Below are 16,150 nucleotides of genomic sequence, written 5' to 3' on the forward strand. Positions count from 1 at the left end.
AATTAACTGTAAGTGACAGCAAGAGCAGATCTGCATGTACTCACTGTCAGCCCGCGCAGGAGCAGTCCCTGCTCCTTGGCACAAGGCGGGTTTGGGTGAATTCCCTGCTCTTTCAGGCCAGGTTGGGATTTGCAGCAGTACCACCGAGCCGGGGAAGCACTCGGCACCTGCACTAGGAACCGGGCTCCCTGAGTTGGCATCGGACCCAGAAGCAAATCCACAGAAGCCAGGGAAACCTCTTGGGTTTATTTTGTAACTGCATTACGGCACTGAGAAGGGAAAAGAGGCTCCACCGAGCTCAGGGCTTGGCTGGGCCAACAAACTGCACAAACCCATAAAAACCATCCAGCTTCCTGTGATTAAATAAAAGGGTAGCGAGTACGCAAGCGGTTGATGGCTCCGCTCTGCAGCTGAGCTGTGGCCACCCCCATGTCACGGAGCAGAGCAGATATCTGGGCCAGCCTCTGCCCAGAGCCCACCCTCCTCCCCTGCCGCTCGCCTGTGCTGAGGTGTCACAGGAGATTGTCTGGATGCTCCAGAAAATAAAAGATGGGTCACGGCCAGGGTTGCTGCTGCAGTGGCAGCGAGATGTTTCTCTCAGCTTCCCTTTGCTCCTCGCATGCACTGATCACCTTCGCTAAAAACCCTTTCATGGGACCACCTACGCAGGCGGTGGGACACCCCTCGCTGCAAAGGGCTCAGAGCCGGCGAGGACAGGACCGAAGGGACAACCTCAGGGCAGAGGGGCCGGGAGCTCCAGATGGAGCAGAGAGATATTGGTAAAGCCGTGGCCCAAGCACGTAACTCAGATTTTGACAGCACACTGCCCAATTTACTGCGCAACAACATCAACCGCTTCGCTGGCTGCTTCTTTCAGAAACTGCCCCTCTTCCAGCACCAGTGGTCCCTGTCCCCAGTGTGGTGGCAGCTCGCTCCACGTGCATGGAACTCTGACGGCTCCCAGCCAAGCCATGAGGGTATGGACAAGGCAGGTGAGGGGAGCCACTGAAAAACCAAACCACATCGGGACAATCCTCTCTTTTTTCTTAAGATATCATCAACAGGGCTATACAAAAGCCTTCTGCCTCCCATTCTTTCCCCCAGTCTGCTCAGTTTTACAGCACTGGCTTCACTAGGTTGGGTTTCTTTTTTTTCCTCTGACTTGACTCCTTGCTGGGTAACACTGTATTTGATATTTTTAATCACTCAGCATGCATCAGAGTTTGGCAGTGGAAGAAAGTGAAGTTAAAAGAGAACAGAGATAGTTTGGGTTTGCCAGGGCTGCCTGCCATTGCCACAACCCCTCATCGCTTGTGCTGCATTTCCCTCTGCTGGAAAGTCACGAGCCGCACGCTGACACGGTCAATTTAAAACACGTATTGTCGGCCAGCAGTTATTAACCTTCTGGGGTTTGGATCGTTTCTTAAAAAAAAAAAAGTCCTGAGTCCTTCTACTTTTACTGTACAAGTATAAGGACATCACACATACACACACATTGATGCATTTGTATGTGCACATCAATATCACTGATAAATCCTTATAATAAATCTGCATTTGGCTTTGTAAGGCCCGAAGATCCTGGCCGCTGTAGCAATACTACGGAAATTTTTACTTTCTTTGCTCAGAAGTTGCAGCAAAACCTTTATCACTTTGTTTTCTGTGAGACCTGTGGCTTTCTCCCTGAGCAAACCTGTTGTGGGTAACCTGAGCGATTCCCGGAGGGGCCGAGTGGACGGCACAGACAGAGGGATGCTGTTTCTTGGTTTCTCATCCTAGGCCAGGCTCTACCCTGGATCTCGCCGGTGCTTCCAGGTGAGCTGAGGCACAGCAGAGTTCATCTCGTTCACGTGCCACTTCCTTACGTTGACTATAAAGTTTGCATCACCCCATTGATTCCTTGGAAGAAGAAAAAAAGGTTGATTAACAGTGTTTACTAAACCATGGAGCCACTTCAAGCCCACAGTAGGTTGCCTGCCTGGACATTAGTGTCTGGAATACAGGGGTAATTTAAAGATTGTTTTCCAGACGGCTCCGAGATGCAGTGACAAGGCTTTAAATCTGCCTCCAAAGATAAAAAAGGAGAGTCACCGCTTTTCATCTGCTTCTCCTCGGCACACAGAAATTAAGCCCATAAAGCCCAAACCACACATGCAGAACACTGACTCCAGGGCGCTGGAGAGCAACAGCGACCGGGGCGACCGGGGAGGCCGGGGCCACCTCAGAACAGCCCCTTGTGACCCCGGGCGCGTTTTAAATCAGGCAGCGGAAAGGGGAGACAACGACTGGAGGCCGTCGCGGCAAACCCAGCTACCAGAGGCTGGCGGGGAGCAGAGCTTGAACCCTCTCCAGCTGCGGGGCGGGGGGGGGGGGAGGGGGGGAGCCCTGCAGGCGTCGAGGCGAGGAGCACCGAGGGGCGGTGTAATGGCGGCAGGGGAGGCCTCGGCCTCGCCTGGGCTGTGGGGAGCCCCGGGCCCCGCTCCGGCCGCGGCCGCCTCACGAAGTGAGGGGAAGGCAGCGGAAAGGAGCGGCACCACCTCCCGCCCGCTGGGGGGCGCCCGAGCGCCGCGGGAGCTCTCCGGCAGGACGTGGGCGAGGCCGGAAGCGGAAGTGTTTACCGTGCGCGATGGCGGCGGCGGTGTCGGCGCTGAGCGGTTTGGGGGCTCCCGGTGCCGATGACGGGGTGAGGCGGCGGCGAGGGGGAAGAAGGGGGGTTTCCCGAGTCTTTCCCGGTGCCGGTGGCTGAGTGTGGGTTGTTTCAGGGCTCCTCGGGCTCGGAGGACGAGGCGAGGCCTGGCACGGCGGCGGCGGCGGCAGCGCAGAAGCGGGAGGAGCGGCTGCGCAAGTTCCGCGAGCTCCACATGAAGCGGGTACGCGGCGGCGGCGGGACCGGCACCGGCACCGGGGCCGGTTCCTGCCAGCGCTGCCGCTCATGCGCGGGGAAGCAAAGCGGAAGGGGCGGCGGGGGTTGCCCGGCCCAGCTCGGGCGCAGGCCGGCCGCGGCCCGGTGGTCCCGGGGGAGGTTGTGCCGGCGGTTCGCTGCTCCCATCACATCGGCGATTCCCCGTCCTGTCTAACCCCCACCCGGCACATACGGGTGACGGTTTCTTTAGCCCTTTTGCCAAATGCAGCGGTTTAGGTGGCGCGATCGGGAACCGGCGGCCCGGCCCCCTCCCGGGACGGGCACCTGTGACCCCGGGGCGCCGGGATTTGTTGTTTCTGTGATCGAGCGTCTCTGGAGTTCAGCCACAAACTGTTTCGTTCTTAGAACGAGGCTCGCAAGCTGAATCACCAAGAAGTGGTGGAAGAAGATAAAAGACTTAAATTACCAGCAAACTGGGAAGCCAAAAAAGCTCGGCTGGAGTGGGAGCTGAAGGTGGAGGAAAAAAAGAAGGTAAACACACAGTTACAGCTTCCCGTAACCCTGCTGAGCCTCAGGCCGAGCACCTGCAGTGACGCTGAGCCCCCCTTCGTCGTGGTTACAGAGTTTTGGGGGCTTATACAGATGCTAACCCCCAAAAATCCATCTCCTAATTAGACTCCTGATCATCTAAATTATTGTCCTGCACTAGAGGTTGACTGGACTGATCTAGGTGGTTCTGACTGAGTTTGATGCTTGGCCACTATCTTCTTGTTAAAACTGAAGCGGTCTTTGTGCCGTTAGGAATGCGCAGCGAGAGGAGAAGACTACGAGCGAGTTAAACTGCTAGAGATCAGTGCTGAGGATGCCGAGAGATGGGAAAGGAAAAAGAAGAGGAAAAACCCAGATCTAGGATTTTCAGGTAACGGCTTAACTACGTAACTGCCCGTGTTGGTAACGAACACCACGAAATAAAAACCTTCACCTTGACGCTAATTTATTTTCTCCCACAGATTACGCGGCTGCTCAGCTGCGCCAGTACCAGCGCTTAACCCGGCAGATCAAACCCGACCTGGAGCAGTACGAGAAGCTGAAAGAGCAGTAGTAAGTTTGATTTCAGTCACCTGATACCGTCTGCGGTATTTCTACGTTATTAGCAAACACTAAAAACTTAAACGAATCCTTTCAGCCCACGCATGTTCTCACGTACACTGTAATATTAATTAGCCTTTTAAGACAATCTTCAAGTGCACGGCCGCCCGCACGATCTCCTCTGCAGTCCCTGCGTCGGGAGGTACGAGGGGCAGCGGCGCGTCTGATGAGGTTTATTTCTTCAGACTTGGCATTACCGAGTTGGAAGCAGTATTTTGTCAATTAGATTATATTTAAAATGCATGAGTAGCTTACTCCTGTTTCTCAGAGTGGGTTTTGGGTTTTTTAGAGCAGCCCGGCATGGTTTAAGAACAGACTGAGCGACAGATGAGAACTTGCCACGTTTGCGTTCAGAGGGATTTAGAATTTCAGTGCAGGGTTCCTGGATCCTTTGTAGGCACGCGCTGGTGTCTGAAAATAATCAAGAGGTTTAGTATCAACGTGTTCTCACCTGAATCTTGGACTCCCGCAGTTTAATACCAATTAAGTGCCTTGAAGTGTTAAATTAAGAATCAAATGGAAGTGGTGAAATCTCAAAGTGATCAGTACAGTTGTGTAAACTGCTGCCCATCTCTCTGTTACTCTTGCCCAGCGGTGAAGCGCTTTATCCCACATCGGACAGTCTTCTCCACGGAACTCACGTGCCATCGAAGGAAGGGGTCGATAGAATGGTTGCGGATCTTGAAAAACAGTAAGTAAATACCAAGATAAAACAAAGAAGTGCGTGACAGAGCAGCTTTGTGTCATCAAATCCACAGGCTTCACCCACAGCTTCTAAGGCTGCCCTCTGTCTTACAGAATTGAAAAGCGTGAAAAATACAGTCGAAGACGTCCTTACAACGATGATGCGGACATCGACTACATCAACGAGAGGAACGCCAAGTTCAATAAGAAGGCGGAGAGGTTCTACGGGAAGTACACAGCAGAGATCAAACAGAACTTGGAGAGAGGAACAGCCGTCTAAACCAACATCACCAGCAAAGCACGTACGACAGCCCTACCCCGCCTGTCAAGTTTGGGATAGAGATTTTGCAGGCAATTTTATCAGAAAAATACTCTGTAGACCTCATTAATTTGTAAAATCAATAGTATATTTAATGTAATAGAAGTAATTAACCTAACAACTTCAGCTGTGTACATACAGCTTTTACTTGCAGAAGTAGCCAAGTTGTGTGACTGCATGTTCTACAGCACAACCTCTTACTGCTCAATTTAGAATAAAGCTTGTCTTTGTTCTTCAGTAGCCCAAGACTGGTAAAGTCCCCGAAAACTGTTTTAGCAAGAAGGTGAAAGAATGGTCTAAAGGATGGAAAGAATGGAACTAGCATGTTCCTCAACCATTCTTTCACCTTCTTGTGAAAGAAGAGTAAAGAAGCTACCCCAGCTGTCTGTCCCCTGCCCCAGGGTGGAGTTCTCCAAGGAACTGTCCCGCTACCCAGGCAGCAGCGCTGCCCCTCCTCACCGAGAGGGTGAGGAACAGGGACGCTCCAGCATTAACTTCAAGTTGCCACAAAATACACAATCCCTTATGTTTGCCAACCTTGTCTTGGCAATTTAATAGTTTCTTAAAGAAGCTTCCAGGCTGTAGGTGTCAAAGTCAGTTTATTTTACTAACTTTTTTTTTTTGTTTAACTGCTCCCAAAACCATACAACAGTCCCCTGACTTGCTTGCAGTGCTTTTCTTTAGAGGTCAGGGCGAGCTACAGAGCCAAGTGCACTGTACTGCTCCCTTCTGGAGCTCCGAACCGTTCCAGGCAGCATTACCCACACCTCCCCAGACTCCACCCTTTGTTTACGGTCTCACAGAGTGAGCCTTTACAGGCTGGTTTTTTACAGGCTCTTTTAAGCCAGCACCAAGTCAAGTTCAGCATTAGAAGTCAGCAGAAGTAACAATGCTTTTGACAGCAAGAATGGCGATGGCTTTGCGTGCAGCAGGTATACATCCAACACAAGCTTTCCAGTTGCAGAGGGGTATCTGGGGAAGTTACTCTGGCACCCTGAACCAGCCACAGAGCCTGGGCAGGAACAAGTCCGGTGTAAAGGTCCACTTTTGGAATGATGCAAAAGTTACCTTCTGTTGCACTTTGTGGTAACAGCAGGGTTAAGTGAAAGCTAAACCTGGAAATTACCACTTACAGGACACAGTCAATACTGAACACAGGTTTAATACTTGACACGTAGAGAAGCCAGTGCAAAACTAAAGTTTATTTACTTGAAGTAAACAGTTACACAATGTAAATCAAGTGTTCAAAATAACAGCTACCGAACTATTGTTTAGAAAAAGTTACCCACCTGTAAGTTCTAGTCCATTAAAGCAATACAAAAATATTTACAAATATATACAAGATTCCCATCTGTGGCTTCTGGATCACTGTGCTCTAGATCTGAAAGAGAAACCTAAGATTCCAAAATTAAGATCTCAAAATAAATACTCAGTATTAACAAGTCTTCAACCTGATCAGAAAATTTCAGATCTGACTACTGAAGAATACATAACACTGCAGTCAGAAACAGCAAGAAAAATATGCTAGCGTGCCCGGAATGGCACGCTTCTAGGTGAGAAGTTTAAAAATGTTTTCTTCTCCTCCTTCTTCACAGGAACCCATTGCCCATAGGGACTTCCCTTTCTGTCCTCTTCTCTTCCCGGAGAAATTGCCGGTTCTTTAACAACATGGCTCGCTGGCTTCTGTAGTACTGGTTTTGCCATTGTATTCTGGAAAAAGAAATTGCCTTTAAAAGTGCTAGAAGGAGAAGGAATGTACTAAGTAAGACCTATCAACTTCAAGGGGTTTGTCTGTGCTGATAAGACAAACATTTTCCTTCCAGCTCCTGGGAGACCTGATGCCTGTGAGTATCAGCTAGCTACACTTGACTGACACAGGATTCGGGGGAGTTGGCTTTTTCCTTAGTTTGCATTACTAGAACGTGTAACTTGAAGTAAGTTCTGGTGTAAACTAGTTCTGGCATACACTTTCGAGTCTATAGCACAGCACAGATGTTCACCATTAGTAGGTATTGAAAGGTAAACATCTATTTTAAACACACTGCTGTAGCACATTTACAGTGCTCTACTGCTGAAGTACTGATCTAACTCTTCCAGGGAAAGTCATAATCAAAACGATTAAATTCAATTCATTAAGATCTTTAATTTGGCAACCAATGCTGGGAAAAGCCTAACACAGGAGGGGTGAAGTACTGGACTTCCATCCTGGGAAATCACACTTACGTTAGGACTGAAAGAAATGCTTCTCTGTATGGTTGCTCTCTCCATTCCGCTCTTGGTCACGTCTTCTGCTAGTCCTCTGGGTTGCTAGAGAAGAGCACACACAGCTTAAGTGGGAGGATACGTTATTCCGTGCAAGTTAAGGCAGTTACTAGAGAGTATGAACTTTCTGGTAGAGTTGTTTCAGGTATTTACATCAAAAGTAGCTGTAAGCTACTAAATATGCAAACAGCTCAATGTTGAACTCAATTTGAACAACATTCAATATTTTTATCAATGTCATTGTGCCAATTCACATGTGACCTGATAGACATGCCCCAGTTACAGTTTTAAAAAGGATTCAAACAATTCAAAGCATGGACTGCCATACAATGAAGTGCAGCAGTAGAGTAAGTTGCATTAAGTTCTGCATATCCATCCTGCAGAGCTTTGGATAATGACAATAAACTTATCTGCAAGTGATGCAGGCCTCTTCTTCTGTACTCTCTCAACATCTGGAATATATTGCATATATTATGAAAGGGATGCCTGTACCGTTTGTCTAAAACCCTTAGTAAATTTACTTCCATTTGAAATAGCAGTATCTGAGCAACGTAACAGTTATTGCACTTTTGTATTTACCACAAATCAGGTTAACACACCATAACAGAGCCAAACTAAAATTCAAATTCAGTTTAAGCTGCTCAAGTTTCTCCCTCCCTTAAATTCACAGCAGCTATAGCCCACAAGTCCCTTAATTACCAACAGATTTTCTTCATCATGTCTGGAACCATAGTCATGATTTCTATAAGACAGAAATAAAGTATGTAAAATGCATTGTGTGCTTGGGTATGTAACTTCTGGGAAACAAGTTTGTTGCATATGAAAACCTTTTAACAGTTAAAAAGGGTAGAAAGATTTAACCTTTAAAAAAACCCCACACTACTCACTAGGTTTGGTAAGGAGACTCCTTCTTTTAGGTCAGAAACACATCAACTAGTCTAAGTAATGGGCAAGAAGAACAACTCAGAAAAACAAGCTACATTCACCTCTCCTTCCCAGCCTATCACTACTGGAAAGCCCGCATGTACTCAGCGGATCAACCACCTCTTCAGAGTCCGCAGTACTTTCAGCTTAACCCAAAGTCTACAGCAGCTTCTAGAGTAGCTTTTAGCATTCTGGTAAAGCTGAAGTTTTTGTTCAAGGCTTTGAATTCATCATCACAAACTCCACAGTTAACAACTGTAACACATCCATGCAGACGACAAGTTTTAAGAAGTGTTTTACCTTTTCATTGAGAATACTCCAGTTCATACCTACCTCAGCTGACTCTCCAGGATCTTCATGCTCTTGTTTTTCATTTTTTATCTCTTTGGAAGGAGAAAGGATCTTCAAGCTTGCTGGCAAGACTATGTTATCTGTTCCCAGAGCTTTTGCAGCATTAGCTTTTGCTATTTCCAGTAATTCCCTCTTGTCTACCAAGAGAAAAAAAAAAAGTGTAATTCTCTTATGTTTAAATCAAGATGTGATGTACCTACTTATGCAAGCCTAAAACCTGCAGGTTTACTATCGCTGCATGTACATAAGCATCAACTGTGATGCATTTTCCTCAGAACTCAAGAGATTTAGCTTCAGCTGAAGTGCAAAGAATATGCTCTGAACTACTTTTTTTAAAATACATAACTACACAGAGATTTTCTTCCACATTGCCATTATCAGTTATGCTCTATAAAGCAAGTAAACAGATGAGAGTTTGACTGGTTAAAATAAATATAAATTGTATGTTTTGAGGTTCTTACACAATGGAAAGTCTGAAAAAAGTACCTTTTTCACTCAAATGGAGAGGTGACCTACTCCGAGATCTTGTTCGTGACCTGCTTCTCCAGCTCCTGTAGGCCTCAGGATATATTGTTCGCCCAAATCCATAATATCTTCGGCCTCTTGAACGTGATCTGCTTCTCGAATAGGACCTTCTGTAATACGATCTTCCACGAGACCATGACCTACTGCGTGACCTGTACCTCGGAGGAGAGCGGTGGTACCTCCTGTAGTGTCTGGCATGGTACCTTCCTCGGTACCTCATGTACCCGCGTGATCTCGACCGGCTTCTGGAATATGAACGAGAATATCTTCGGTACCTTCGGGATCCATTTCTTCTAGCCCACGACCTTGATCTGGATCTGGACCGGCTCCAACTCCTGGAGGAAGCTGAAGAGGAACTACTTGAACTGGACCGTGAACTGCTAGAGGATCTGCTAGATGACCCTGTTGACGACCTATCACAACTTCTCTTGGATCTCAAAGACGACTCTCTTTTCTTCGGTGAGCTGAGAGTTAAGTCATCCATGAAGTCTGTCATATCATCAGTTTTCCTAACCACCGTTTTCTCCATGCAGGTACTTTCAGAAGCTGGTTCCATTTTTATTGTTGTTCTGCAATAGCCGGTCTCTGTTCCTGTTGTGGGTGGGGAGGAGGAAGCTAATCACCGATATACAGCAAGTCATCTATCCAGCAACAACGAACATTATGACACACAGGCCAAAAGTTCAAGGATATTAAACACACCAACAATTCTCATCCAGTTTATCAGCATGTTTTGCACATGACAATTTTAAGTTTCATCATTTCCTCTCCTGTAGTCAGTCTCCTATATGAAATATAGAAGGCTTCCGTTTCAACCATGAGTAGTTCTGTGTGGAATTTTGAAAAGAGGTAGGTTTGTGTGGGTTTTAAGTTTAATACCCTTCGTTTGCTATGCAAGCACACACCTTTTGTGAAAAGCGTACAAGCCAATACCTTTTTTTTTCCTCCAAACAGAGTTTTCAAGGTATTTTATCTTCAATCTATTCTAAATGCAGCATATTGCATCTACAGTGCAAAATAACCATCTGCCTTCCGGACCAGTACAAACTGAATACTTTTCTTCTGCAGTTCTATGGACATTACGTTTTATTATTTTCCTCCAACAGGGAAAAAAACCCTAAACAACACCACACCTTCAAAGCACAAAGCAGCCACTTCAAGATCTTGACCGTATCACATTACAAAACTATCCTGCACAAAGCTCCACACATCCCAGCAGCGTACATAGCAAGCCACTACTAAAAATATTCTACATAACTAGTAAAAAATACAGCTAGTGATTCACTAGATATGACTTGTAAAGGATGTAACGCTTGTTAAGGTTATATATTAATAAATAAAATGGCTGTTCCTCTTTAGTGGCAGCCATTTTATATCTACAAAGGTTACTGTGTTCTAGGGTGTAACCCTATCACCAGTACTTAAACCCCGAGTTATGTCACCACTTTATAATTTAAGGAAGCTTGCTTTAACGCAAAATTTCTACTCAGCGCTCCCTGTAAGCCAAAGTTACCAAGTAAATCTTAAAACCTTACTGAAATCGATCAAGGGTACTAAGTTCTACACGAGTTTGTAAGACGCATTCCCCTTGCTACCACTAATGCTAGAGTTTCACCACTTCACCTCTAAACAAGGGCCAAGGTCACAAGAACTATACAGGGCACAGCTAAGACGAAACGATTGATTCACTCGGATCTCAAACACCACCTCCCATCGCTAAGCTACTCAGACACCGCTGTTTCCCACACCGTACATGCTGGGCTCATCACAGCTGTTCTCACACCTTCAGCTGGCAACCGCGCACGGACCCCTCCGCCCACGCGTTAGCCGGCTGAATTCGCAGTGACGGCACTTCACCTCAGGGACTGTTTACGGGCACTTACCGCTGGGAGCCGCCGGACACCCCCGGTGCTGGTTCCCGTGAGGCACCAGGGCACTTCTGTAATAAAAGAAAAACGGGAATAACGTGTGTCCCCCACCTCGCAAGGGCAACCCTCCAACAGGTTCAACGAAAGACGAGTAACGGCCTCTCCCCTCCCACCGCCCCGAATAACCTGGTTTTGAGAGCACACCCCAGCGCCCCCCCCCCCCCGCCGCCAGCGGCTCCGAGACACTGTCCCCGCGGTGCCCCGTCAACTCACCGGCTCCAGCCAGCCGGGCTTCCCCCACAGGGATCCTGCTCCAGCAGCGACGCCTGAGGAGACAGCCCCGCTTCATGAGTCACCCCCATAGCGACCGGGCAGGCTCCTTCCAACCAGGAAACAAGCCGCGATACAGCCCTGGCAGGACAGCAGCCGCCGCCCGCTCCCGCCACCCAGCAGCGACTGAGGGCGGCCGCGAACCTTCCAGAACTGCCCCCACCCCTTACGTAACGAGGAACCAGAGCGCATGCGCACAGGGCGAGCCTCTTCCCCGCGCATGCGCACTAGCCGCCATCGCCCCCTCCCACCTCCCGTACTGCAGCCCATGCGCAGAAGAATCCGTCTGTGGCTTGCCTGCACTCAGTGCGCCTGCGCGCGGCCGCCCGGTCTCGTGACTCTGCCGGAGGGCATCAGCTGAGCGCCGCGCGTGCGCGGTGTGGGCGGCTGTGCGCCTGGCTGGAGGCGGCTGGAGCTGCTGCGCGCGCGCGCCGGTGAGCCGCCGGGCAACGGTCGTTCCCCGCCCTCAGGTAAGCGGAGACGCGGCGTGAGGCGCCGCTTCGGGGTGTAAGCGCTCCCCGGGCAGGGCGGGCCGCTTGGCCGCCGCCTTCTCCCCCCCTCCCGGATGGCCGCAGCCCCGCCGGATGTCCCCGGCCTCAGGCGCGGGAGGGTGGCGGGGCTCCCTCCGAGGGCTGGGTGCGCTGACCGGCGGCGTCTTCGCTTCAGCTCTGAGGCCGTCGCCTCTCCAGCGGTTTCCCAGGGTGGGTGTCGGTGGCCGGGCTCTGTCAGCTGCTCTGCTCAGGCGTCCCGCGGGAAGGGGCCCTGGGTGTGGGATTTTCAGGGAGCGTGTAGCAATTTTAACCTGCTTTGCACGATGCGCATTGCTGCGTGCCAGCCCTTGGTGTGGGATGGGTTTCTTCTTTAAAAGAAATGTCCCTTTTCTTTCTCTAGCCCTTCAGAGCGCTGAAAAATGTCAGGTTTTCTTGAGGGCTTGAGGTGCTCGGAGTGTGTTGACTGGGGAGAGAAGCGAAACACGATCGCTTCTGTTGCTGCGGGAGTGCTGGTACGTACAGCTTCTCTTATGCTGCTTTCGGGCCTTTTAGATGTAGCCAACTGTCGAGCTAAAAATTATTAACCGTTTGGAAGTAAAAGGAAGAAGGGGGATGCATTGTCCTTGTACGCAGCAGCAGAGTTAACAACCAAATCTGTTCTGGGTGCTTGCATCCACGTGTTACTTAAGTTTCGCAGCTTCTACCCATGTAATAAGTATAGGAGTAAGTAAATCTCCAGCTTTGCATTTAACCTTATTCCTAAGTTGATAGGAAAACTAGTTATGCTATCAGTTGACTTTGGGTTGGAGACCGTACGAATGATTTCATATATTAACGTTACTTTTTCTAGAGTAATCTTGTTAAAAGGCTTGTGTCTGTATTTTAAGCTATTGTGCTTTTTCTTCTTTTTTAATAGTTTTTTACAGGTTGGTGGATAATCATAGATGCAGCTGTAAAATACCCTAAAGTGGAAGACTTCAACCATTCGTACCATGCTTGTGGGGTTATAGCCACTATTGCGTTTCTAATGTAAGTGTAATTTCTTGATCAGAGCTCCACACTCCTAGAACTTATTTTAGGCAATTCATAAAAGAACGCATAGTCTTTAAATGGAGAGGTAACTAAGAATAACAAATTAAGTTACTGTCTGAGTATCTCTAATATCTGTCTTATATTTGTTGATACTTCTACTAAAGAACCATTTTTTAAAAAATTAAGTGTGTTATACAGGTCTGAGTCTTATTAGTCTTTGGAGAAATGCTTTTTAAGTTTTAGTCTTGTCCCCCTTTTAAAAAAAATACAAAAAAATGCAAGAAATACAATGTCCTCCTTTTTATATAGGTTTCTGAGAAGTTTCTTCTATTGTTTTGTAAACATTTGCTTCTTGCTTTACTTATGTTTACCCAGTTTTATCGTTTTGCTCGTACAGGATCAATGCGGTGTCTAACGGACAAGTGCGGGGTGACAGTTACAGTGAAGGCTGTCTAGGACAAACAGGTACGGTGCTGTAGGCTATTGTCTAGCAACAGGTCTGTGAAGCCTTTAAGTCTTGGAAGAGTTGTAAGAACTGTACCAGCGTGCACGTTGTGTATCTGTGCGCAGCTCTGGGTGTGACAGAAGGTGCTCTGAAACAAAAGCATGCTGAAAGTCACAAGCGTCTGTCCTCGGACAGAGGCACAAAACATCCCTTCGTCTTTTTCAAGGTGCTCGGATCTGGCTGTTCATTGGTTTTATGATGGCTTTTGGATCTCTCATTGCTTCCATGTGGATCCTTTTTGGAGGCTACGTTGTTAAAGGTAAGATACAGCATGGGACGTGACCTGATCCGTTTTTGGAAGTTTAAAGTATTTTAAATGACTATTGAATTTTAGAACTTATTTTTAGACAGTTTCTAGGCAGGCCCAGTTTTAATATTTTGGTTTCCTACACACCACTATTCCATACTATGTACTGTTATTAGGATGGATTTTATCTACTTCTAAGTCACAAACTTCCAACTAGCCTCACTAGAAACACAGGTCTTGGTCAACCGGGAACTGTACTGATATAATTAAACTGCTGCAGTTACATGGGAATAATTCCCTGGGTGAACACTTACTCCCAGAATAAAAATTACTGATTTTGTGCAAATTGCTCCCAAAGCCTATATACTAAATTAGCGAAAGGGAAAAAAATTAATTCAAACTGCCTATTTAAATTCATACCTTAACATGTACCAGGGTAACTTTTTGTGAAGGTGAGTCTTGAGAAAGACATGAAAACTGCAGTGTGTTAGTCTTTGCTTTTCGAAAGGAACTTAGGTCACTTAAGTAAATGTAAAAATACTACTTGTACCTGGAGCTGAAGTGAATTTCAGACTAGTCAGGGCACATTGGTGGCTTTAATTTACATTCTCGTCAGCTTCAGCTTTACTCAATTCACAGGGCATTCCCAAGGACACCTAGGTGCACTAGTCACATAGTAGTGCTAATGTACGCTCCCATTTTGTATAGTGTCATTATATATGAATATATATCTATATATACTTACATGCCCATGCATTCCAAACAGGATGTGCAATCCCATGTGATAATTACAGTCTCCATGAGCATTGCATTTGAGAGGCACATTTTTGGTTAGAGAACAGGAGAGGCTTCTTTTCTTTGGAAAGCTAAATGATTTTGGGGGACACAAAATCCATTGAATTAACTTTTCAGTGGGGCGAGGCTTATGCTGGTCTTCTGTGTCTGTGTCACGCAACTGAGCAACAGAGATCGGCGGGGACTGTCTTGTTGGAGAACGAAAGGGGGCTGTGAGCTGCACAGTGCGGTCTTAATTGTACGTGAGAACAATCTGGCTTAGGCAGATTTGTTATGTAGTAGCAGCAGCACTAAGAGTTTGTTGTCACGTTTCCCCTGTATCGAGTCGGGAATCCTACGCTGTAACGGACCCCTCTAACTCGGCTCCTCACCACCACTTCACAGTGCATAGACTCCAGATGTTCATATTTCAATGAAACGGGTTATCTTTGCTCTCATAGCATAACTGAGTGTTTCTGAAATGTCAGAGATGGGGTATTCTTGAACGTGGCTTCCAAAACATTCATGGAGATTTTTTTCTTTTGTTAGAAAAACCAGTAGTATACCCAGGCATAGCTGTGTTTTTCCAGAATGCGTTCATCTTTTTTGGGTAAGACTAATCTTCCTTTGTCCATTTCTTACCTAATGAGTTTATAATGATTAAAATGGAAACTTGCTGTAACCTGTTTTTTCTTAAGCCCTGTTTTGTAACTAGATGAGGGTGAACAAACTGCTGGTAAAGGCAGTAGATCTCTGGGATCTGTCTGCATAGGTTTCGTTGCAGGACCAGGAATTGGATTTACAAATACTACAGCTTGCTCCCTGAAATCACATATTTAAAATACTAGGTATTTGATTTGCTCCGTTACGTACTTGTGTCCCTTTATTCTGTTTTGAACAGAGGACTGGTCTTCAAATTTGGTCGCACGGAGGATCTGTGGCAATGAACACGCCTGTGGAAGTGCGTTGGCCGTGCTGGTTTTTTAACTGCACACTCCCAAAGTTTTGTAAAACCATTTTGTAAACGGTGACCTTCAATCGTGTCTAAAGATAAAACAAGGAAAACTTAAATCATAGCACTAAAAATTCTGGTTCTATTCTGTTTTAATTTTTTTACTCTTGTATGTTGATTTAAATGTTGTAATATTTTTGACAAATGTAAAGTTGCTACAAGTAACAATGGAAGCCACTTTTATGATACGATGTTTGCTACAAGTAAATAGTATAGTGGAAAATGGATGTGTTTAACCAGCTGTTTCTATGATGTTACTTACAATCCAAGACTTACTAAAAATGCTTTAAAACATCTTTTTAACATATATTTATTAAATATTTCCTATATCTGGACAATATAACCATTTCTTCAATTTCAAAACTTACTGGTGTGTGGCTTTTCTTGCATAATATAGAACTATGCTGCTTTGGGATTTCCCCCCCCGAATATTTAATGTATCCTATGATGATAACGAGGAAGTCTCTGGTGCGTAACAACTTACTGTTCCTGTGACACTGCAGAGGGACAAGTACAAATTATTTTGTGGCTCTAGATGGAAGCAGCTCATCCACAAAGCTTGGATCTAACCGCTGTAAAACAAAGGAAGAGTACTCTTCGGATCAGAGTTGGGTCTTCAGGAAGAGTACTCTTCAGACCAGGGAACAGTCACTGCCAGGGAGAATTTTGGTCCTGTAGCGTACTCACTTGGATGGTGAGAGCGCTCTTCCTGTGTCTGCCCCTTCCTGTACGTTCACCTAGGCTGGTTGCTCAAGAAATCAATGATAAAAGACGGGAAAAGGGAGGGAATAAAATACTATTCCTTAAAAGGACTCCT

General features: G+C 46.7%; 3 protein-coding genes across 3 annotated transcripts in view; 2 read left to right on the top strand and 1 right to left on the bottom strand.

Annotated features, from left to right (window-relative positions):
- Positions 1-15,397, top strand: part of TMEM50A (transmembrane protein 50A) — a 71,719-nt gene extending 56,322 nt beyond the window's left edge. The window contains exons 2-8 of the mRNA XM_075522167.1: positions 11,689-11,742; positions 12,164-12,275; positions 12,680-12,792; positions 13,193-13,260; positions 13,467-13,559; positions 14,871-14,931; positions 15,223-15,397. Coding sequence (XP_075378282.1) covers positions 12,183-12,275; positions 12,680-12,792; positions 13,193-13,260; positions 13,467-13,559; positions 14,871-14,931; positions 15,223-15,268 — 474 coding nt within the window. The 5' untranslated portion in view covers positions 11,689-11,742; positions 12,164-12,182 and the 3' untranslated portion in view covers positions 15,269-15,397. The remainder of the gene's footprint in view (positions 1-11,688; positions 11,743-12,163; positions 12,276-12,679; positions 12,793-13,192; positions 13,261-13,466; positions 13,560-14,870; positions 14,932-15,222) is intronic.
- Positions 2,596-5,249, top strand: SYF2 (SYF2 pre-mRNA splicing factor). The gene is made up of 7 exons (XM_075522433.1): positions 2,596-2,680; positions 2,760-2,867; positions 3,266-3,391; positions 3,662-3,779; positions 3,871-3,961; positions 4,602-4,700; positions 4,808-5,249. Exons 1-7 carry the CDS (start codon positions 2,624-2,626, stop codon positions 4,971-4,973), a joined length of 765 nt encoding a protein of 254 aa, XP_075378548.1. The 5' UTR covers positions 2,596-2,623; the 3' UTR covers positions 4,974-5,249.
- On the bottom strand, positions 6,195-11,464 carry RSRP1 (arginine and serine rich protein 1). Its single transcript, XM_075522136.1, is given in 8 exon segments — positions 6,195-6,722; positions 7,236-7,319; positions 8,532-8,686; positions 9,036-9,665; positions 10,958-11,013; positions 11,216-11,313; positions 11,316-11,362; positions 11,365-11,464. Coding segments are annotated over 8 exon segments (1,356 nt in total). The 3' UTR covers positions 6,195-6,536.
- Positions 15,398-16,150: the final 753 nt, after the last annotated feature.

This window comes from Mycteria americana, chromosome 21 (genome assembly GCF_035582795.1).
Source record: "Mycteria americana isolate JAX WOST 10 ecotype Jacksonville Zoo and Gardens chromosome 21, USCA_MyAme_1.0, whole genome shotgun sequence".
Lineage (NCBI taxonomy): Eukaryota > Metazoa > Chordata > Aves > Ciconiiformes > Ciconiidae > Mycteria > Mycteria americana.